Source organism: Canis aureus, chromosome 33 (assembly GCF_053574225.1).
Source record: "Canis aureus isolate CA01 chromosome 33, VMU_Caureus_v.1.0, whole genome shotgun sequence".
Taxonomy (NCBI): Eukaryota; Metazoa; Chordata; class Mammalia; order Carnivora; family Canidae; genus Canis; species Canis aureus.
Window position 1 is genome coordinate 26636908 of NC_135643.1, and position 24408 is coordinate 26661315.

Here is a 24408-nt window from a genome sequence, read left to right on the forward strand (position 1 = left end):
TTTATCACTTCTCTCTTACGCAAGAATGCTGTAGTTTCCTTCCCTACAAAAAATGCCTTAAATTTCTTCTGAAAAATTAGACAACTTTTCTAAAACACAGTAGAATTTAAGCCATTAGGTCAAGTGAATACTACTGAAGTGTTAGAAGTTGCTTTATTTTTGGAAATACGTTTGCAATATAGTGACAGAACTAGAATGGAGTCAAGAAACTTGTTTCAATTTTTATTTTCCAACTAAAACAGAAGTGAGAGACAGTATCCATTATGTAAGCTAAATGTCTCATTTTTCCAATCTGTAAAGTAAATGGAATAATCTCTGTCCTACTCACCATATAAGGTTTTAATAAAACCAATTATATAATTTAAATGAAAATACACAAAAATTATTATGAAGTAAAATATTTTGAAAATCATAAAGCAATATTTAAAGCCAAGTTATTATGATCATAATATAAAATTAAGGATATCAGCATAGGTAGATATCAAGTTTACAAAGAGTCAGACAGAGGCCTTTCTACATTTAGCTTGCTTATCTAGTGGTCTCTGATTTCCTAAAGTTACAAAAGGTCCACTGCTTCTTTTTATCATTTTTGAAATTTGCAGAGTGTTTAAAGCAAAAGAGACTCTAGTTCAATGGTGAGTAAAATCCTTTCCTGGAGTACTTCGGAATGTAAATCTATAATTTCCCATAGTTTGGGCCTTACAAAGAGAAAGTCTCAAGGTTAAAGCTGACCTGCATGCTATTTTGATGTGAGTAATTAACAACTTAGCATAGCAAAGCAATGGCTTAATACAGTGCTACACCAAGTGTGGCCAAGAACCAAAGCTAATATGCAAGTTGATTGTTACTGATTCATTTAGAAACATTTATAGCAATTTGATGGAGTAATTTTTAAGTCTGTTGAACTCTGAATTACAATTTTCTAATAATTCATTTTTACTGTATTTTTTAAAGTATATCAGTTCACAATAGATAAAAAATAAACCAAAAAAACCTAATCTTTTAGCACAGATCATTTGAAAAAGCAGTGATTGAATATACTTATTCTCAATTGTGCCATACATCAAAATCACCAGGATAGCTTTGATCAACTAAAAAAAAAAAAAAAAAAAAAAGGTTTCCTAGGGCCCACCTCCCACATATTTTAATTCAATAGTTTTGGGATAGAGCCAGGGCATTGCTTATTTTTAAAAGCTCTGCAAGCAATTTTAATACACAACCAGAGTTGCAAACCTTTGGTTTTACAGCATTGCTAAACGATATCTGGGGGCTTTCTTAGTGAAACATGTATGTTATTAATTCAAAGAATGCCACTTAAAAAATTAAATATAAATTGAGCCACAAACGTAATGATGATTGTTAAGTTTTTCTGGTTAAGACTAAAGTTTGCCAATGACAGAAATGCAAATCCATAATGAGATAAAGAACAAAGCCAAGAATAAATTCTCAACAATTGCTCCATAGAAGTATGTCTCATACCTATCTTAGCAACCTTATACACAGTCTTGCTGTTGTTTCATTTTCTATACTCTTTTATGAGGTACCCCAGCACCTGTTTAAATATTTCTCAAGTAGCTGTTAAAAAGAAAAACCTAAGTAAATGGCAGATGTTCACATAATTTATTCATCCCTGAAAGCCTGGCTATAAGAGAACAAATGCATACAGATGAATACTCAGAGGTGACAGCGAAGACCAGGCTAGGGACAATTGTTTTACCCAATGACACCTACCAAAACCACTCATAGCGACTTGAATTAGGCCAAAAGAACAAAAGATAAGGTTTGAATTTTAAGCCTGCAAACCATCTCTCCTTTATCATTTTTTCCTGATCTCTGAAGGGCGAATTTCAGCCTGCTTTTTTCCCTCTCCAGCTAAAATGTATATTACGCGTAATTTTTTAAAGCCAATGTTAGTCTGGTTATCCTGACATTATTGTTAATTATAAACCAGTAATGGTCTGCTGAAATATACTGGAAAATCAGAAAGATACACGGAGACACATTTCAAGTAGAAAGCTACATATGAGCAAGAACCATTTACTTCCTCCAAATGTTTTCTTTCCCTTCACTTTTCCCTTCTATTTTTTTTTTTTTTTTTTTTTTTTTGCAAAAACCAAAAAGAAAAACTCATAAGATGAAAAAAGGCAGTAACTTTTATATACTTTGGGAAAAAATGGGAGGAAATCACCCCTTTCCTCAAACTCTTAAAAGATCAAATAAACCTTGGATTTGATACTAAAAGCAAATGCAACAAAAGCAAAAATAAACAAGTGAGACCAACAAACTAAAAACCTTCTGCACAACAAAGGAAACCATTAACAACATAAAAAGGTAACCTATAAAGGGAAAAATAGTTGTAAATCACGTATCTCATAAGTATTAATATCCAAAACATAAAGAATTCATGCAACTCAAGAGAAAAAAAAAAACAATCTGATTAAAATATGGACAGGGGATGCCTGGGTGGCTCAGTTAAGCATTTAAACTACTGACTCAGTTTCCACTCAGGGCAAGATCTCATGGGTCATGAGATTGAGCCAGGCCAGTGGGCTGGCTCTGCACTCAGCAGGAAGTCTGCTTGGAACTCTCTCCCTCCCCTCTCCCCCAATCCCATGCAGGCAAGCATGCATGCTCTCTCCCCCAAATAAATAATCTTTAAAAAAAAATGGGCAGAGGAATTGCATACGTGGTTTTCCAAGAGAGACTGTCAAAAGGTACATGAGAAGGTGCTCAATATCACAATTATCAGAGAAATGAAAATCAGAACCACAATGAGATATCACCTCACAGCTGTTGGAATGGCTGTCATTATCAAAAGACAAGAAATAAGAAGTGTTGGTGAGAATGTGAAAAAAGAGGAATGCCTGTGCATTGGTGGGAATGTAAATTGCTGCAGTCACTATACAAAACAGTATGGCAATTTTTCAAAAAAATAAAAACAAAGCTATCATATGATCCAGCAATCCCACTTCTGGATATTTATCCAAAAAAAAAAAAGAAAAGAAAAGAAAAGAAAAGAAAGAAAAGAAAAGAAAAGAAAAGAAAAGAAAAGAAAAGAAAAGAAAAGAAAAGAGGATAGTCAAGAGATATCTGCATTCCCACATTCACTGGAGGATTATTCAGAATAGCCAAGATGTGGAAACAATCTTAAGTGTCCATTAATGGGTGAAAAGATAAAGAAGATATGCTTAATATAAAATGGATTATTATTCAGTCATGAGAAAGAAGGAAACTTGCCACTTGTAACAACATGGCTGAACTGTTAGGGCATTATGCTCACTGAAATAAGCCAGAGAAAGACAAATACTGCATTGTACCACTTATAAGTGGAATTCTTTTTTTAAAGAAGAAGAAGAAGGAGGAGGAGGAGGAGGAAAAGAAAGAAGAAAGAAGAGAAAAGAAAAGGCCAAAACTTATAAAAACTGAGAGTAGAAAAGCTGCTGCCAAGGGCTTGGGGTTGGAAAAAATGGGAGAAAATTATAAATAAACACACTAACTACAGACTAAGATCAGGCAGTCTCTGACATATGAATCATGTTCTAAGAATTAAATTTTAAGTTGGCTGTATATAAAATCAGAATCCCACTGAAAAAAAACTATTTGCAGGTTAATACACAAAGTCTCCTTTAAAGCCTCGAACCCTTCAACATCTATTCTCTCCCATCTAGGGCAGCGGTTCTCACACTTCAGTGTATATAGAATGCCCTGAAACACTTGTTCGATATGTGGACTAAAGAGTCCCCATCAGAGATTTAGTAGATATGGAACAAGCCCTGGAATCTGAAATTTTAACAAGTGCTCTATGTTATTCCAACATAGATGGTTTAAGGACCATTTTAATGGACACCAGTTTAAAATACAAGATGGATGGCAGGCAAAGGTGGTAGGGATTAAATAGCAGCTATTTTTGGAAGTAGATTCAAAGGCTGGGGTCATAAGTTTCAGTTAGAGTAGAGAAAAAAATGGAAATAAGGTTGAGGGGAAAAGAAGGCTGAGAAAGGTGGCAGGAAAAACTGTCTGGCATCAGCAAGATAAAAAGGCATCAACAGCATGAGATGGGATGACAGACATCAATCAAATGTTCTGGTCCTAAGTCAAGAACTATTAAAGGTTTGACAGTCACATATTTAAAAGATATATATAGAACACATGTATTTTAACATATAGTTGGTGTAACTTTTTTTTCTGCTCTATTCCCAAAAGACTTGTTCCAGAATTCTAAAACAGCCTCTCAAACCACTTTTTCCCTTACAATAAAAAAATGATACAGTGACCAATTTTCATAAGTACCTTTATTTTAGACTATCTACCACGATAAATAACTTGCTTCTAAAATCTGGGTTCATTTCCTGATTCTCTCTGGTTTTTCACTTATAAAATAAAATAGTAAAGAGGTTCCTAAAATAGATTCATAAACAGAAAGTAGAATAGCAGTTACCAGGAGCCAGACAGAGCACAGAATGCACAGAGTTAGTGTTTAATGGGTAGAGCTTCAGTTTGGGAAGATGAAGTTCTGGAGATGAAGGTGGTGATGGCTGCATATGTGAAAGTGCTTAATTACACTAAACAGCACACTTTAAAAATTGTGCAATAAATAAAATGGTAAATTTTATTTTATGTGTATTTTACCACAAGAAAAAAAGTGAAAAGATCAGATCAGCCTTAGCTGCCTTAAACAGATATTAGAAGAAAAGAAAACATCAGAACACACACAAAAATCTTGTAGGGGGGAAACTTTAGAAGCACTTTACAAATGCAAACTATCATCAAGGTCTTTAATGGACAATAGAAGTGACTCACAAAAATAAAAACCTTTAAATATACCTCATACTCATCACTTCGTGCTCTCTTTGTAGGAATGCCATTTTCCTATAAAAGAAAAAAATGGTATTTATAATTGTAATATCTCAGCAAAGAATACAGCTGTATTGCAAAGCAATGAAAGTAAGCCTACTACAGAAACATTCCATTACAGAGGCTGTCCAGAAACTTGACTCAACAGAGAACCTACCAAATGCTCAGCTCCTTTTCTCTCAGCATTTGCATTCCCAGTGCATGAGCATCAAAGTATTTCATAAGATAAATTATCAGAAAAGTTAAATCTCTTTCAAGAATATTTTCCTAGTTTTTATCAAATAAGCAAAGGCTCTTTGGTCTTTAAGGAAAGACTGTCACTTTCCAGTGATTACACTTAAAACAGTGATTTCATTATTGAAATGAAACTCTAGGGAGCGCGACTAACAAGCCATGAAAGTACTCAGCTGCACACCTCCTGCCTGTAAATTCCACCAAGGTGTGATTACTATGCCAACCATCAAGCACTTTCAAATTAAAACAGAATATGTGACGGATTGAAAAGAAAAATTATGCCACTCACAAATGCTAACACTTACATGTAACTCTCACACACCAAAAAAACCACTAACGAAGGAAACAAAACAGAAAAATGATTATTCCCAGTAGGCTGTGAAACATTATTTCTGTTCCTAAAATACCGCATCCCGAAGTACAATATGCAAGAGTTCTAACCATCATGGTTGAGGATGGAGGAAACCTAGTCACACAACCACCGTGCGTACCGATCTCCACATGTCCAGAATTCACTGGCATATCCTGTTCTATTTTGCCCTGTCCTATTCTCAACTCTGACTAACCCCAATCTCATATTCCCCAAAACCTACTCTCCTAAGGCAGAATATCATGCCCACTGGGATATTTCTAGTCCACTCTTTGTTTCAGCTCCCCATCTACCTACTAGAGGATTCCCAAAAATATTATTATTTTGTTAAATAAACAGATTTTGTCATGGTACACCCCCACATGAAGCAGCTGACCAGTTCCTCCTCCTTTCATTACCCTATGCCAGTTTTATAGCACTTCACATTACTGATCCACTTGTTTTCTGGTTGTCTGTTTCCTCCAATCAAGTACAAATTAGATCTATGACTCTCTTATTCACCACTGCAACCCTAGTACCTGGAATGCTGTCTAGCTCCTAATGCTGCAATGATGTTTGCTGAAAGAATAAATGAATAAATTAATGCATGAGCTTTTGGCCAAAAGCAAGGAGAGGTGTTGGAAGATATGAGATATTTGGGTTGGACTGTTCTTTGGCCAAAATAAAACACACGGACACACAGACAGACAGACACACACACACACACACAGAAAAATGGAGTTCTTTCTGCCCTATCTTTGGCTTCCTTCTCTCTCCAGATTACATGACCTCCTGTCCTGTAGTTGACTACTACTTAGAAGTAATGAGCTGGAAGGATTACAGAAGAGCAATTAAGAATACCACCTTTGGAGTTAGAGCACCACCTAAATTCATATTCTACCTCCCACAACAGACAACAGATTTGTGACCATGGGCAAAGTACTGAACCTCATTAACAAAATAAGGGTTATAACTGTAGCCCTAGCCATACTCAGAAAATGCAAGTCAAGCTCTCAGTACACTGTTTGGATAAGCCCACCATGAGCATTTAATAAATCTTCACTATTATTCTATTGCCATCATATTGACAGTCCAGTCCTTTGAAGGGCTGGAAGGCAGCACAAATCCTACATCACAGTTCCATATCTTCCTCCTGTAAGGATCCTATTCCCATACTAATTCTAATTCATGAAGGAGACTTACTATCCTATTATAACTGTTGTCCTTCTTGACTTCCAACCACATTCTTTCGTTTCAAGATGCTTCCAAAAAGCATTTTGTGATATTAGAATTATATATTTTCACCCCCAAAACAAGTTAAGACAATACCTCTGTTGAGTCCACCTTCAGAGGAATATCATGAAAGGGGGAAATGTAGTGACCAGCTACATTCTCTGCAAAGGGAAAAAACAAAAATAAAAATACAGAATTAAAGCAATAGACTATTCCATTCTTCAGAACAATTATATCCTTATCCATTTTTAAACTTTTTAAAAAAGCTATTAAAGATTTTTCAAATTAATCTAAACTCCCAATTTAAAGTTTAATTCAACTTTTAAAATTTGCCCCAATAGGATGACCAAAAATAATAAACCAATAAACATTTTGGTTTGCCAAAACAATTTACAGTTGACTCTTCAACAGTGTAAGTTTGAAATACATAAGTCCACTTATACAAACTTTTTTTTTAAATATAAGTGTAAGTTTGAAATATATAAGTCCACTTATACACTTTTTTTAGATACAATGTAGTACTGCAAATATATTTTCTCTCCCTTATGATTTTCTTAATATTTTCTTTCTCTAGCTTACTTTATCTTTTTTTTTTAAGATTTTATTTATTTATTAGAGACAGAGAGAGAGAGAGAGAGACAGGCAGAGGGAGAAGCAGGCTCCATGCAGGGAGCCTGACATGGGACTCCATCCAGGTCTCCAGGATCATGCCCTGGGGTGAAGGTGGCGCTAAACCACTAAGCCACCTAGGCTGCCCTCTCTAGCTTACTTTACTGTAAGAATACAGTATATGATACATATAGCATACAAAAATCTCTGTTAATTGACTGTTTATGTTACTAGTAAGGCTACTGGTCAACCTAAGTTATTAGCAGTGAAGTTTTTAAAGGTTTACACAGACCTTCAACTGTGTGGTAGGCAGTCGTCCCTAACCCTGTATTGTTCAAGGGTCAATTGTATTTAATCTCTGTAACTTAAAACATCCAAAGCAGAAAATGTCTAAAACTAACACCCAAATATAAAAAATCTCACTTTTGAAAAGAAATTCATTAATAAGCGATTGGATTAAAACTGATCTCAATTTTTCTGAGGAGAAACCTAACAGGAGAATTCCCAGTTTCTGTCTACAATTCACATGAACAAAGATGTAAAGATCCTACCCAATTAAAAGAAAAGAAACAAATCACTTGTTCCCACTCAGTGATAAGAATGCTTATATTAAGGTAAGCTTAAAACAAAAATGAACTTTAATAATAGAAAGTATCTTATCTTCATTGCATATTTTAAATGCTTCTAATAGCAAATATTATTTAAACAAAATAAAACAACTTAATATGCACTTTTATTGGAATGCATCTCTTTCCAAAAGCTGGGCTTAGTATAGCCATAAACTTTTTTCAGTTTATAATTTCCTAAGTCAGGGTATGTTTTATTTCTGGCCTGATACCTCTTTGGTATAATTTTCAAATTCAGCCTTTAAAAATATTTTAACAAAATAAACATGGACTGGCTGACAGCCCATTAGCAATGAGTACACTCAGCGCCCAAATCTTGGTTTCCAAATACCATTCTCCAATAAAAAAGAACTAGGGACTTCTTAAAGAAGGCTGGGACAAAGAATATACAAGATAAACCTGATGGATCCTGTAGTACCAGCAAACAAGTGCTGAAAGAAACAAAAGGTTGGTGGTATGTCAAAAGGAAATGGAACCAACGTATAAGAGATCCCAAAGGCCAAAGATGTAAAAACTGAGCAACAGATTAATATTTGATTATAAGCCAAAGTATAAAATAAATACGCATAAGACCACTCTAACACAAATAAATGCATAGATAGATAGATAGATAGATAGATAGATAGATAGATAGATAAAGGGAAGAGACAAACCTTCCTTATAGAAAAATTCCGAGATACACACACACACACACACACACACACACACACATACACACACACATATCTGTCCACCCTCCAAAAAGTAGAGCTTACCCTGCTCTCTCTGCATATAGACTGGACTTAATGACTCACTTCCAAAGAACAGAACATGGAAAGGGGGAAACAGTAATATTACAATAGAGAACTTTGGCAAACAGCATCCTTAGCCAAATGATCAAGGTTACCATCACCAGTGACAAGTCACATTGATAGCATGTACCTCCTGATATGCTGTGATGAGAAGGGTACTCCATTTCTGCTGTATTTCCCCCCAAAACCCATAACCCATCTCATCATAAGAAAGACAGCAGACACCTTAGGGACATTCTACACCATAGCAAACAGTTACTCTTCAAAAATCTCAAGCTCATAAAACAAACAAGGAAATACTGAGTAATTGTTAGACTGGAGGGGAGGAAGGAAATATGACTAAGTGTAATGTGGTACCTTGAACTGGATCCTGGAACAGAAAAATGACAACAGTAGGCAAACGAGTGATTTCCAACTAAAATCTGGAGTGAACAGTAGGTATCAATGTCGGTTTCTTTTAACAAATATACATTGGAAATGAGAAACGTTAATATTAGGGAAAGTTTTGGTAAGAGATAGATACACTGGAATTCTGTACTATCTTTGCAACTTCGCCAAATCAAAAATTATTTCAAAATAAAGTTTAAACAAAAACAAGCCATGCTTCAACCCACTAAAATTAAAGCATATAACTTAATGGCTCTGGCTTCACCAAAACTGTATTTCTTCTTCTCATGCTCTGTAGGTTTTCCTTAGCACTTATTTTAGTAATACACCTTGAAAGAAGGTGTTTTTGTTGTTTGCTTTTGTTTGTTCTGTTATACTCTGTACTGGGTCCCCGGCATCCAGAAAGTACCCAGCACTTAGTAGACATTCAATAAATATATTTCTACTACTGTTTCATTTTTCCCTCCAAACAGTTCATGAAACTTTTCTTTTCCACTCTAGCAACAAGGTAACTTCTGAAGGACCCATTCACAAGGTAGGATAAAGATGAGAAGAAGCACACAAGTGGCAAAGTATATATAACCTTGCTATGATCTACAAAGTTCTTTTTCATTAGTTAAAAAAAAAAGATGCACCTTTAAAAATAACCTTTTGCTTATCAGATCAAACTTCAAATTCTCTGCCTGAATTTGAAATCATCTATGAGCACAAGAAACAGAATGATCAGTGTGTTTCATGATTATTTACTTTTCTATAAGTAACACAGTACTTAAATGGGTAACATTTATTTTCTATTAAAATATGGCAGTGGGAATTGAAAATGATACAGTCACTTTGGAAAATACTTTGGCAGTTTCTGATAAAGTTAAATATTTGATCCAGAAATCCTACTGCTAAGTATTTGACCAAGAGAAATGAACTAATGTTCCAGGAAAACCTCTAAGTGAATATTTATAGGTGGCTTTATTTAAAATCATCAAAAACTGGAAGCAAACTAAATGTACAGTTAATGGATAAGTGAACTCTGCTACAACCATAGAATGGTGTTTTGCACAACAAATGATATATTAGTGCCCAATAAAAAAGAATGAACTATCAATATACACAACAAAATGGATAAATCTAAAATGCATTATGCCATGTGGAAAAAGCTAGACTTAATTCCATTTGGATGACCTGTTAGAAAAGGCAAAAGTATAGGCATAAAGAGCAGGTCTGTGATTGCCAGGGGTTGAGGGTAGAGGTTAAAGGTGACTAAAGAGAGACCACATGGAAACGGTTTTGGAGTGATGAATTGTTCTGTACCTTGATTGTGATGGTGTTTATTTATTTATTTTTTTAATGTTTATTTATTTATGATAGTCACACAGAGAGAGAGAGAGAGAGAGAGAGAGACACAGGCAGAGGGAGAAGCAGGCTCCATGTACCGGGAGCCCGACGTGGGATTCGATCCCGAGTCTCCAGGATCACGCCCTGGGCCAAAGGCAGGCGCCAAACCGCTGCGCCACCCAGGGATCCCTGTGATGGTGTTTAAACAATCTATATTCTATCAAAACTCAGAACTGTTTAAAAAAAAAAGACTGAATTTTATTGTATATTAAAAATAAATACGAAGCAAAAAAAGAGGTTAAAATATGTATAAAAGTATAAATGTAATAAGCTCTTGTTCCAATGAACAATTACCAATCTGTGATTCTTTTCTCAGCTTCACGTCACCAAGGTAAGGTAGTTTTGAGGAAAATACAATCTTTTGGAAGGTTTTGTCAACTTTTGAGACCTATCACTGTGATGGGAATTAACAATAATCTCAGCTTTAAGAATTCAGAAAGTTGCACAAACCAGGGAACTTCATTATTAAAATTGAGGAAATTAAAAAAAATTGAGGAAATTTAAGAAATTTGGCATAATAGCTGGGATGCCTTTGTAATTAAGAATAAATGATACCTCCAGCACACTGATTTGCTGTTAAATTTCTCTAAAGATCCAATGCTCTTGTTAACTGGACACGAGCCCCAACAAACTTATTAAGATGAAAGCCATGTTACTCCAGCCTGAGGAAAAAATAGGACCAGCCTAAGTTGTGATCACTAAAAGCTAAAGATGAAATGTGCTGAGGTATCTATCTTTTTAAACCAGGATCTAAACATGATATTCAAATACTATGGTAATGCCAATACATGGGTTTAAGTTGTTATCTAACTGGCATATTGGAAAATTAAGAGTATTAGCAAGAGAATGGTCCGACTCAGATAACAAATACCTACTAGAAGCCATTTGGATCACAAAATAAACAAATGAAGAAAAAAGAATAGAAAGAATTACATCCGCAAAAATAAAATATGGCTTTAGATGTCAGATAATGATAATACTTTGATGGGCAATATACCAAAAACTCACACAGAGCAATGAATACAGAGACCAAGAACCCGACTTCTAGTTACTGAGCTTGATAAAGTCACTCAGTTTCTCTGGAACTTAATTTTCTCAATTTTTTTCAATCAAGCAATATGTAATTTAGTTTGTAAAAGGTAGTGTATTAGATGTCGGAATACAAAAGTGCTAAAAAGTGAGCTATGCCCATAGCCAAGACAGGGCATGCACTGCATCATCCACATCAGCATCATCCAGTAAGTGGAAAGACAAAGGAGTCCTCTTGGCATAATCAGGAAGCTAATCGTTGACCTAATGCCGAAAGGAAGGATTAGAACCCATTAAAGTTTTCTAGGGTCAGTGCTATTTGTATACTAGCATGCTCCATATAGAATATTGAGACTATCTAAAGGTAGATTTAAAGATAGGTGCCGTCTATCCTGACCTTCTATAAAATGAAAAGGATAATATATATTACACACATGAGCCATAGACAGAGAGATGTGATATATGTAGCAAGCATTGGAGTAATGTGTGCCACTTTGTAAAGTTGACAGACTATAAAGCACACAGTATAGACAGCCCTTTCTCAGAGCCTCAAAATAAATCAGTGATAAATCCTGAGTTAGAACTTCATTATTTGAAGCTCAGACTGGTTGTTTCTTTAGATTTGAACCAAGCTGTTGCTACCAATTTGCTTTTTAAAATTGCTCGTTTGCTGTTTAAACAAAGCAATTTATGTTCATAGTTAAAAAAAACTCTGTCTCCACCTCTCTCCAATCCAGATTCACTCTCAGAGCAAAATTTTTAACTTTAGGTCTAGTGATTATCTACATAACTCCAAATAATGTTTCTATCATTAGTTTTTACCTTATCAATTTTTGAAATTATCTACTGATTCCAATTCTAAGAGATAAGTTCATTAGTTCATTTGACCCCCAACCTATTCCTCTTAAATTTTCTAATCTTAGTACTTTAGACTTTATTCCTTATTCCACCAAACACACTATATTTGACCCTACCAACTGGCTTTTTTACCTCATTCCCTTCATCCTTCTCTCTCTGAATTTTTATCTTCTTCACTTTTATTTTTTCATTTCAAGGTTGATATTCTATAATCATACTGAATTTTCTATGCTCTTCCTATTAGTATATTTCCAAATTTTTTCTAAGAATAGGAAAAACCTGGAGTGTTTGCTAAACAGGTCTCTGGACCTTCCATATACCTAGGGAATCAGAATCTTAAGAAATCTGGATAACTAGATTTTTAACAAGCACCCACAAATACTTCTTACACTGAAGTAACTTTGAGAAGCATTATCTATGTATTGAGTTTTGGCCAAGTATAATGTTTTAATTAAATTTCCTCTCCTGTTCAGCTTCTGTTTTGACTTGTGCTTCTAATTATGTTTCCTTCATTGTCAGTCATAATCATAACTATAAATTATTCAAATGTCTCACAGATTCCACAGACTATGGAATTCTCTCTTTACACAAACAGCTCCGTTTGGAAATCTCTATCCTCTAGCTGCAATATGGACTGGATTTTTTTGGCATCCTAAGACTTTGTTTCTTTGGTCTCCAGCTTAGATCTGTTTTCTAGATCCCATACATTCATCCTTTTTGGTTTACTTAGTTGTTTTGCAGGAGCATATCCCTAACTTACATTCTGTATGAAAGGATGCATATAAGGTAAATTTCCCAAGTCCTTAAATGTCTGAAATGTCCTTATTTGGTCTTCACCCTAGATTGATGGTTGCCTGGGCAAATTCTAGGAAGAACATTATTTTTCTCTCAAAACTCGGAAGGCACTACTCCAGTCATTAAGCATTCATTTGTGCTTGTAAGTCAAATCCAGTTTGATTCTCATTCCCTTTCACGTGACCTGTTCTCTCTCTCTCTCTCTCCTGCCTCATGCCCTAGGGCTTTCAGGATCTTCTTTATAAAAGCTTCAGTTTTCTGAGATTTTTATAATGTGTCTGGGACTCAGAAGACTGAGATCCCAGAATTCTTAGATGTCTTCTACTAGCTCTTTGGTAATGAACTCTCCATTCCTTCTGGCACTCATATTAGTCCAATATTGGACTTCCTAGATTAAATCTCCATGTCTCCTCTTTCTACCTCCTTTTTCTGTCTCTTTGGCATCGTGTTATACTTTCTGATAGATTTACCTTATATTCTAACTTTCCTGTATTAGTTTTCCAGGAGTGCCATAACAAATGATCACAAATGATCACAAACTCGGTGGCTTAAAACAACAGAACACCATTTGTCCCACTATACCTTCTACTGAGTTATTTGTCTTTACAATAACAATATTTTAGTATGTCTGTGATTATGATTTCCTCCTAGCTTCCTCTTCCTCTTTAATGGATACAAGAGTTTCTAAAATCTCAGAGACACTCATCGGACTTTTTAAAATTCAAATTCTCTTCTTTCTACTTTCTTTTGTTTTTTCTTTTTTACTATTGATAAAATTTCCTCAAATTCATTCACATGCTATTTAGTGGACACTTAAGTCCTGGGTATACAAATTCCCTATTCTTATGGAACTTATATTCTAGTAGGAGAGGCAGGTATAGAAGCAATGAATAGGACTATATTCTTACTATATTGGATACAATAAGCCCCATAAAGGAAAACAAATGAGGTCAAGAAAGGAATGAATAAGGGAAGGGACAAAATTTAAATGGAAAGGACAGGGAAGATCTCCCTGATAGGTAATATTTCAGTACAGACCTAAATAAAGTAGGGAAGCAGGTCAAGCAGGTATCAGGGAGGAACACTGCAGAGGCCAGGATGGCTGGAGCACACCAATCAAAAGGAAGAGTGGTAAGCAAAGAATTCAGAGAGGAAGCCCAGTATTAGGTCACACAGGACTTTGTATACCGTGGTGAATATTTAAAACTTATTTTGAGCAAAATGAAAAGCCACTGGGGTTTGAGCAGAGCCTGGACACAATCTAACTTACATTTTAAAAGGATCAAGGTAACTTCTGTGTGGAAAGCAGTCTACAGGGGGACAAGGTGGCAGCAGGGGAAGAATCAGGAGGCTACGACAATTGGTCAAGTGAAAGATGGATAAAGTGGCAAGGATGGGAAGTAGAGAGAAGTGACTATCTCCTAAATGTATTTCAAAAGCACAGCTGAAGGGAGAAACTACTAAGCTAGAAGTGGGGTTAAGATAAGAAAGGCACCAGGAAGGATTGCTAAGTTACTGACTGCAGAAGTTGAGAACAGAAACAAGTGAGTGCGGAGAAGAATCAGTTTTGTAGGGGGATCCCTGGGTGGCTCAGCGGTTTAGCGCCTGCCTTTGGCCCAGGGCGTGATCCTGGAGTCCTGGCGTGATCCTGGAGTCCTGGGATCGAGTCTCGAGTCGGGCTCCTGGCATAGAGCCTGCTTCTCCCTCCTCCTGTGTCTCTGCCTCTCTCTCTCTATCATAAATAGATAAATAAATCTTTAAAAAAAAAAAAAGAATCAGTTTTGTACATGGTAACCTTGAGTTGTCTCTGAGACATTTAGGTGGGAAGACAATATGTTTATTGGATGTGTAAATCTTGAGTTCAAGCAGAGATTCGGGCTGTTACAAATCTGGGAGGCACAGATGGTATCTAAAGCTACGGGACTGAAAGGCATCACTTAGAGCAATAGCTAAGGACAGCAAACTTTGGTCCATGGCCTGTTTTTATTTGTGTAAATACAGTTTCCTTGGAACAAAAGCCACATTCATACTTTTATTCTCTCTGGTTACTGTTGTGCTACAAAGGCAGAGCTAAGTAGTTGTGGCAGAGACCCTACGGCCTTCAAAGCCTACTATTCACTATCAGGGCCCTTTACAGAAAACATTAGCCAACTTCTGTCTTAGAGAATAAACAGATATGTGGGCTAAGTACTGAGCCGTGGGGCATTTCAAAAGTTGAGTTCAGAAGTAAGAGGATCTAGAAAAGGAGACTGCTGGAGAAGCCATCAAAATAAAAGAGTGCTGTCCCAGAGACAAAAAGAAAAAAAAAAAAAAGTTTCAAGGAAGACAAAGTGATGACTGTGAAAGGTTCTGCTGATAATTCATGTAAGATAAGAACTTAAAACTGATCATTTTCTTTGTCACGTGGAAGTTGCATTTTGACAAAAGCAGTTTGGTAGAGTAGTAGTGAAAACCTGACTAAAGGTGATCCTTGACAATTTGGTTGATATTTAAGATTACACTAGAAAAAACTGATGTGTACATGGGAAAAGCTTATTGAAGGGTCAGCTTCCCAAGGAGACATATGGGTAAGAAGTTGGCTATTCCACTGGGAGGTTTCTAAGTGAGAATGCAGAGAGCTCTGCTGGAGCAACACCGCTATTGGGCGTCTACTTTCCTCTTTCTTCAATTTCTGTAGAAGAAACCAGCCCATTCCACAAACCCCAAACCTGCATGATAAACATCTGCGTGCTATTCCATAATAAAAGTTACATTAACTGCCCCCGCCTCCTGTAAAGCACCACATCCCACTCTCATCCTCCTCTCTCCTATCTGACATCAACAAGCCCACAACCACTCTGAGTTTATGCAAAGCAGTTTGGCTTCTTCTTATACTACAGACCCTTCAGCACATATACTTAAGGTGGTACTTCCTCCACAGTTTCATCAATAACTGCATCTCCGACTGTTCATCAAATTCTATAAATATTTTGAAATCTCCAGCTCTGATGAGTCCTCCTTATTTGTTGTTTCAGGATTATCCTTTTTTATTCACTTACTATCACTATAATAGGATATTCACTAGAAGGAAGAGCAGACAAACAATTGTAGTCACCCTTGCCATCTTGTCTCAGTATTTCACTCTGTCAAAAATAATAAACTAATTAATCCTTTCAGGCCCTTCTATATACACTGGACATGGCCAAACAGTGTCAATCAAGACTTTCCCTTCAACTAGACTAAAATGAGATTTTATTCTATTATTTTGCAAATTATCTGTATTTTTCTCTCATAACAGCAAGTTGTATTAGGATGAAAGTTTATTAATGGTAGTAGCAAGTGAGAAAATTGGAGTGCAAAACTTGTATTTGGTAATATGTATATGCACCAAACAGCTACATGTATGCCAAATACCATCATACTACTGCATATCATTACTAAAACTATTTATAGAGATTCTTACTAGAGCCTTAACAATGACAAACACCAAATAAATACAAATAAGTTTTCAATGTTCACATAATAACCATTATGTTCTATATATATAATTCAAATTCTGTGATACGAGCCAACTTAAAAAAATGTTACAGGAATTCATACACTTTAGACTCAAACACATATTGTATGGATTATTCTCAGGAAATTTTATTACGTCCAAATGTATGGTACATTCAATGGCAGATTCCATCACCTACTCCTCAAACGATGTACTCAAAAAAAGAAAACCTACAGTAATTTCAACTTAAGCATACATTATGAATGATACAACAAATTCATTTTAAAGAACTATAGGATTCATTCTCATTCCAAATAAAAGCAACATGAATTACCTACAGCACAGTGTCTCTAAGTGAACCAGTCACCTACACTATGTAACAAAAATGCAAACTATGAAAAGCATAGCTTCAACTCATTTTTTTTAGAAAAACGCAAAAACAAAGTGTTTTTTTTTTTTTTTTAAGTGAGAGAGTGAAAGTGGGGAAAGAGGGGGCAGAGGGAGAGAGAGAGACAATCTTCAGCAATCTCCATGCTCTGCATGGAACCTGATGCAGGGTCCATCTCAAGACCCTGAGATCATGCATGACCTGAGCCAGTATCAACATTATCAAGAGTCAGAGACCCAATGTATTGAGCCACCCAGGTGCCCCCATGAATTTTCAAGTTATTAAGAAAACAAACAAGGACATACAGACTATCAAAGTAATACTGACATGCAGTACCGCCTTTGATCCTATATAAACAAGTCTAACTTCATTATGATTTCACAATTCAGAAGACTGCAGGGCAGTATCCATTAAAACTGAGATTGGGGCGGGGGGGGGGGGGGGGACCTGGGTGGCTCAGTGGGTTGAGCAACTGACTCTTATATTCAGCTGAGGTCATGTTTTCAGGGTTGTGAGATCGAGCCCTGCAAGGGGCTCCATGTTCAGAAGGGAATCTGCTTCTCTCCCATTATTTTTACCCTTCACATAATATGACAAGACCTTTGGTCTTCTGTCTTGAAGTCAAAAGGAAAAAAATGACATTTATTAAATATTTACTATGTGCCATGTGTGAGACACTGATAAATCTTACACACTTGATCTCATTTAACTGCCACAGCAATTCAACATTAGTCGTGCTATCCCTATTTTGCAGATGAAGAAATTGAGCTGAGGGATGTCAAGTGATGCCCAAGACAGTCAAGCTAGGCCTACCATCTAAGTGTTTTGACTATTAGTCTAAAACTCTTTGACACACTTGTTTTTTAGAAGTTTCAGAAATCATCTCACCCAGCACTTCCTCAACTGAATTCCATGAAACTCTAGAGTCACTAAGATATTAACAAATGTTCTGAGAGATAAGGGCTCTGGAGTTCAAACGTTTAGGACAAGTTACTTTGTATCAGAATTTCCCAGAAAATGTGCATTGTGCATAATTTTTATATGCATAGTTTATTATGCACATTGTGACTCTCTAAGAAGGTGATAAAATGGGAAGTGTTCTGCTCACTTATCAAATACCATGAAGGACTGTGTTTAAATATTCTATGGTATGTTTTTGCTCAACTCAGCACACTTTGGAAAATGACCATCTAGTCCAATCTCCTCTTTCCATGGTTTAATAAAATTGAGATACAGATAAATGACTCAGTCAAGGCCACAAAGGAAGTTAATAAATGGCCAAGGCTGGTACCAAGGAGATCTGATGATTCCTGCCAGGACACTCTTTCCCCTCTATCATCCTGTCTCACTTCAATACTGTTTCTACAAACTCCAACACCAAGGAAAACCAGGGGAAAAAAAGTATTAAACCTATCATTTACTCTGGTTCTTCTGAGTGGCAGTATAGAGAAACCATTTACAGAAATGAAGCTCAAAATGGTCTACCTCTGAGTGTACTGGTATTTCAGAGAACTGGGATATATTTGGAAATGTGGGAAAAGATTCCACTGTAATAATGCTGAGTAACACTTTTCAGCCAAGTTGTGCTACATTCAGGTTTTTCTTTTTGTTTTTGTTTTTTTTTTTAAAGATCTTATTTATTTATTCATGAGAAATGTATTGAGAGAGAGAGAGAGAGAGAGAGGCAGAGACACAGGCAGAGGGAGAAGCAGGCTCCATGCAGGGAGCCCGACTTGGGCCTGGATCCCGTGACCCCAGGATCACACCCTGGGCTGAAGGCGGCGCTAAACCACTGAGCCACCTGGGCTGCCCAGGTTTTTCTTTGAAGTGCTGTAGAACTACACCCTAGTCCTGCATGTGTCTACATGCGCAGGACATTTTGCCAAAGGTCAAAATATCCAATTTGAGACCATTTTTATACGAAACTATTTGTTCAGTTTTCCTCTTACTCTTTTACCTTAAAGGGGCTTCCTTTCACTTTGTCCTCCCCTGCCAGCAAGCAGTAAACAGCCCCAAGCCAAGCATGCCCCCTGGCGGTTTAGATCAGGAACTGCTTAATGTGACATCCCTTCCAATTAGTAGCTCACCTCCTGGGCCTTCCCCCAAACCACACTCTTCTAATTCTTACCCATTTGCTTCAGTAAAACCTTCTCTTTTCTATCATTTATTCTCAGTGAAAAAAAAAAAAAAAAAGCACTTTTGGCATTCTAGTTACTTAAAAATCGTCTAAGTACACTTGTAGCTAAAGAAACAAACCACAGTGAAAGGCCAATATAGCCTTGGAAATGCACTAAGAGAAGCCTTGCCCCAGGGGAGAATGTTAGAATACTTAATATTTATCCAAAGCTTTCGAGGATAATTGGCACTGAGAAGGACCTTGAGGATCACTGCTAGGTCTACTGCATTATTTTACAGGTAAAACAAACAAACAAACAAACAAAAAACAAGAAATGAGGGAATTACCTGCCCAAATAACACAGAGTTCATGGCAAAGTCAGGATGAAGGCCTAGGAGTTGTCATTTCAAAGCCAGTGCAATGTCAACTAGGCCATATGCCCCCGGCTCCTCAAGAGTGTTTTTCTTATCAGTTAACATTCAAGTAAAATATTTTTTAGTGTTTACATATTTTTCCTTAATTATTTATATTGATATTATGGCTCTCTTGAGAGCAGGGCCCATAAATCTCCTTAGTGCCGTGTCGAACAGTATCTAGCACGCTTCATAAATATTTACTTTCTTCATCCATTATTGCTGTACTTATTGCAAATCTAGAATATTTTCCCCATGTTATGCGTTTAGACGAGCTAACAACCTAACTACCATCTCACAACACTCTTTCTACAGGAAACTGTGCCCCAAATTGATGGGGAACAAAAGGCTAGCTGAGGACAAAGCAGAAGCTCACACCCTGCAACCCCCCTTCCCCACCCCTACCCCACCCCCGGGTGTGACATTCCTCAGGCACTCCTGGATGCCCTAAAGCTAAAGGAAAGGAAAAACAAATAGTTAGCTTAGAGCTATTATAGTCCTAGAGACGGGAGTCTCCCACCATTTACAAAATGCCTTAGTGACTTACAAGAAAAAAGCATCCTTACCTAAATTCCAGAAGGAAACTCCCTACTGTCTTAATGTTAATGGTTTACTAGAGAGAAAAACAACCTTAACTTGACTATGGCAAGAGCTCCAGTATCTTCTAGGTCCTCTTTAGCATATGAAAATCCTTTTGAAAATTCCCTTTCCTTACCTCCCCCAACTCCCAGATACATGATCAGCTACCCCTCAAAGCCCAGGACAGCAGTCCTTCCTGCCCCAGGGTCCCTCTCCGTGCTTTCATAAAAACCACCATTTTGGACCAAAGATGCCTCAAGAAATCTTTCTTGGTCCTCGCTTGGGATCTCACTCCTACCAAACCTCACCTATATTCCAAAACTACATTAAAATCATCACACCATACATAACCTACTGGAACACATTCCATTCAGAATTTGGGACGTCTTGATAAGGGTTCCTGTCCACCACCTGATGAGTCCTGACTGAACAAGAACGGGAAAGAACATGTACCATAGGGGGAAACAGCAATCAATTTTGAAGACCCTGGTTATTTTAGCATCAGTTGCATTCATAATCGCAAAGCTATACTATCTCCGTCTTCTCTCCCATAAAATACTACTCTTCCATCCTAAGTTCGTGTAAGAGATGTCAAGCATTTTGTAAATCACAGGTATCAAGAATGATTACAGGTATTACTTATAATACCTGTAGTATAATTTATATTGTGGACGCTCTGACTAATCACCTGTAATATAATTGATATTACAGGCACTGACTCATCACTTTCCATACGCGTTATCATGAAATTCTTACAGCCCTGTTTTACAGATAAGAAAAAAAAAAAAAAAAAAAAAAAAGGCAAGGCGTGGCAGGTTAAGAAAAAACTCGTCCGGGGTCCGGGGTCGCTCGGTCACAGAGCTAAGAGCTGGAAACTTCAGGATTCGAGCTTCGCTCTGAAAGCCTCCGAAGCTGGTGCTCCTAAAAGATGGGAATTAAGGCAAGAAAAGGTTTTACAGGAAAAAAAAAAAAAGGGGGGGGGGGGGGCGCCAGGGTCGTTCAGTGGTTGAGCGTCTGCCTTTGGCTGAGGTCGTGGTCCCCAGGTCCCGGGCTCGAGTCCTGCATCGGGCTCCCGGTGCATGGAGCCTGCTTCTCCCTCTGCCTGTGTCTCTGCATCTCTCTCTCTCTCTCTCTGTGTGTCTTTCATGAATAAATGAAATCTTTTTTTTTTTTTTTTTTTAAGTACTACTCCGTTCAGGGCTCGGAAATCAGTGAGGCACGAAAGCAAGTCTTCCAATCTGGCTATTGTCACCGACACACAGTCGCAGTGGAATGTGTGGGCGCCAAGAAAAAGGAGCATAAGTGACGGCGACCTGGGTCCTTTCCTGACTCAGGAAATCGCCGCGATCCCTGCACCTCGCTTCGCGCCCCGGGCCGCGCCCGTCAGAGGAGACCCGGGCCTGGGGGTGCAAACACGTGACCATCAATGCCGGCGTCCGGGAGCGGGTCCCTCGCGGGAGCCCCCGCCCACCCCCGCCCCCGCCCCCGCCCGCGCCCCCAGAACACGCGCTGCTCGCGGCCGCCCGCCCCGCTGCAGGGCCCGGGGGAGGCGCGCCGGGCCGCGCTGTCTTCCGGGAGCCCCGCGCCGCAGCGGGGGCGGGGGATGGGGGGCCTCGGCCGCTCCGCCACCCCCGCGCGGCCGGGGGAGGAGGGAGGAGGCCGCTCGGAGGCCCGGGCCCCCCCCCGCGCCTCCCCTGCGCGCCGCCCGCCGGGGGCCCCCCGCGAGCTACTCACGGAAGAAGAGGCGGTACCCGGGCGAGCGGGGCCGGCCGCGCTCCTCCGTGCGGTACGAGGCCATGGCGCGGTGCGGGCCAGGCCCTGCGCGCGCTCCCCGGGGCGCGCGGGCGGCAGCGGGGGGCCCCGCGCGCCAGCCCCAGCCCGTGCGCAGGAGCGGCAGGAGCGGCAGCAGCGCGCGCATGGCGTCCGCGGCGGTCGGGCTCCGCGCGGGGCGGCGCTGGGGGGCCCTGGCCCGGCCGCGCGCCGGCGCCCCCTACTGGCCGGAGCCGTCACTCCCGCCCGCCCTCCCGCCCTCCTAGGGGTTCCCCGTGGCCGCGCGGCGGGGCGCCCTGTGCCCAAGCGAGGCCAGGGTTCAGGGCTGAGCCAGAGAGCGTCCAGCACCCCCCGTCCAGCTCACGGCCACGTACTACCGCGTATGTGCATTCGTGCCTTCGCTCGTGCGCTCACTAGTCACTAGCACAACAGTATCCTTATTATGATGATTCAATATCGAGGGATCGTGCGCAGCCCGGGTGGCCCAGAGCTTTAGCGCCGCCTGCAGCCCGGGCTGTGGTCCTGGAGACCCGGGATCGAGTCCCACGTCGGGCTCCCTGCATGGAGCCTGCTTCTCCCTCCGCCTGTGTCTCTCTGTCTCTCTCTCTTTCTCTCTCTCTCTGAATTAAAAAATATATATATATATTTTATGCATATATCTATATATATATTGAGTGATTGTTCTGTGCCAGGCACTGGTCCAGAGCCCGTCTAACGAAGGAGACAAGCTTTACACCCACAGAGACGTCGTTGTAAGACATCATCAGACCTTGTGAAGATTTGACCTTGACGCTGACTTCTAGAACAACAACAACAACAACAAAAATACATGAGTAACTTCAAACGCCCTCTCCTTCCTTCATAAGGCGTTTTCCTACTTAACCCAACTAGAGGCGATTTATCCTTTTAATTAATTAACTTATCCTTCTGACGTTTTCACTTCTACAATGGCACTTAATGAGCCAGACACTCAGGAATTAAGATTTAGCGTCCTTGCAGGATGCAGCAGCCTGCCCTGCGTATAATGGCTCCTTTGTTGTGGCGGTAAACTGCTCCTGGAAGTCCCTTTTACCAAATCTTTCTATTAGCATGTGACATTTTGATTATCCACTTTACAGAAAAACTTGGAAGAAACAGTTTTCCAAAGGCAGTATCTCCACTTCATACTCTCTCCCCGTCTCAATTCAAATATGCTTCCTCTACCTTCTCCAGATCACCAGTGACTTCTGGTCAATGTGAAGTCCAAGTCTTACAATAAATCTTTCTTTTCCAGAAGAAAGCAGTAAAAAATAAATAAATAAATAAATAAATAAATAAATAAATAAATAAATAAATAAAACATCTAAAGAAAATTAAATGTTATTCAATCTGAAAGTGAAAGCAAAAATAGCAATTTTGCAAAAAATAGGCCAAAAAAAGTGCACCTATGCTCTTTGCAAAAATTAAGTGGAATGGTTTTAATTAAAAGAGAAAGCATCTTTTGGGGTCCTTCAGTGGCTCAGTTAGTTAACTGTGCTATCAGCTCAGGTCATGATCTCAGGGTCCTGGGATGGAGCTCTGCATGGGGCTTCATGCTCAGCAGGAAGCGTGCTTCTTCCTGTCCCTTTGCCTGTGCTCTGCCTGCTTGTGTGCTCTCTATATATCAAATAAACAAATAAAATCTTTTAAAGAGAGAGAAGGCATTTTTAAAATAACCTTTTAAGGTACTGTAATAAAAATTGGCTTCTAAGTGAAATGTTAATATACACAATGAATACATAAGTTCATGAAAAATATAATTCTAACTTAAAATCCTGGCTCTTGCAACATAAGACAAACATATTTGCAAATATTAATTTATATTAAGTCATGATATGGATCTGATTTTTTAAAATTAGTTGAAACAAACCTTTACTTACAAAATCTGCAAACAGAAATCTTACCAAGATGGTTCTATAGCCACCATATAACTCTGCATAGGTTAATACTTACATCTAGATGGTGGTCAGAATTTTGATCAACATAAATGTCTGGTTGTAGGTGATATAGGGCTCTCCCATGTGAGAGAGCCAAGTTATTTCTATTTGTTACTCTTACGTGTTTAATTTCCATTGCTAAGGTCACCCTCATAGTTCAAAATAGCTGCTACAGCTCCAACCATCACATCTTCATTTCACCTAGGAAGAAAGAAAGAAAGAAAGAAAGAAAGAAAGAAAGAAAGAAAGGAAGGAAGAAGGCTGTGCCCCTTCCCTTAAGAACACATCCCAGAAACTCTAACATTACTTTTATTTGCATTATATTGAGCAACACTTAGTCTACTGGCCACAACTAACTCTAAACTAGCAGCTTTTTTTCTGAATCAACAGAGGCCTAGATAAAAACTGGATGTCATACTACTACAGAAGAAAGGGAAAATGAATATTGGAGGACAACCAGCAGTCTGCCACAAATGACATTTTCTTTCCCTATTGTCCAACTTCCTTGGAAAGATCTGTGAGAATTCTACATATTTCTACTCCAACTATGAACTGGGT

General features: G+C 38.6%; 1 protein-coding gene across 3 annotated transcripts in view; it reads right to left on the bottom strand.

Annotated features, from left to right (window-relative positions):
* The window catches only part of PPA2 (inorganic pyrophosphatase 2), an 82081-nt gene extending 60020 nt beyond the window's left edge, over nucleotides 1-22061 (bottom strand). For all 3 annotated transcript variants that reach the window (XR_013370772.1, XM_077882185.1, XM_077882184.1), the window contains exons 1-3: nucleotides 21860-22061; nucleotides 6767-6831; nucleotides 4825-4869 (exon numbers count right to left, since the gene is read on the bottom strand). Coding sequence is in view for 2 of the 3 variants with exons in the window: in XM_077882185.1 (XP_077738311.1) it covers nucleotides 4825-4869; nucleotides 6767-6831; nucleotides 21860-22043 (294 nt within the window). In the remaining variant the exon portion in view is untranslated. The remainder of the gene's footprint in view (nucleotides 1-4824; nucleotides 4870-6766; nucleotides 6832-21859) is intronic.
* Between the last annotated feature and the right edge of the window lie 2347 nt (nucleotides 22062-24408).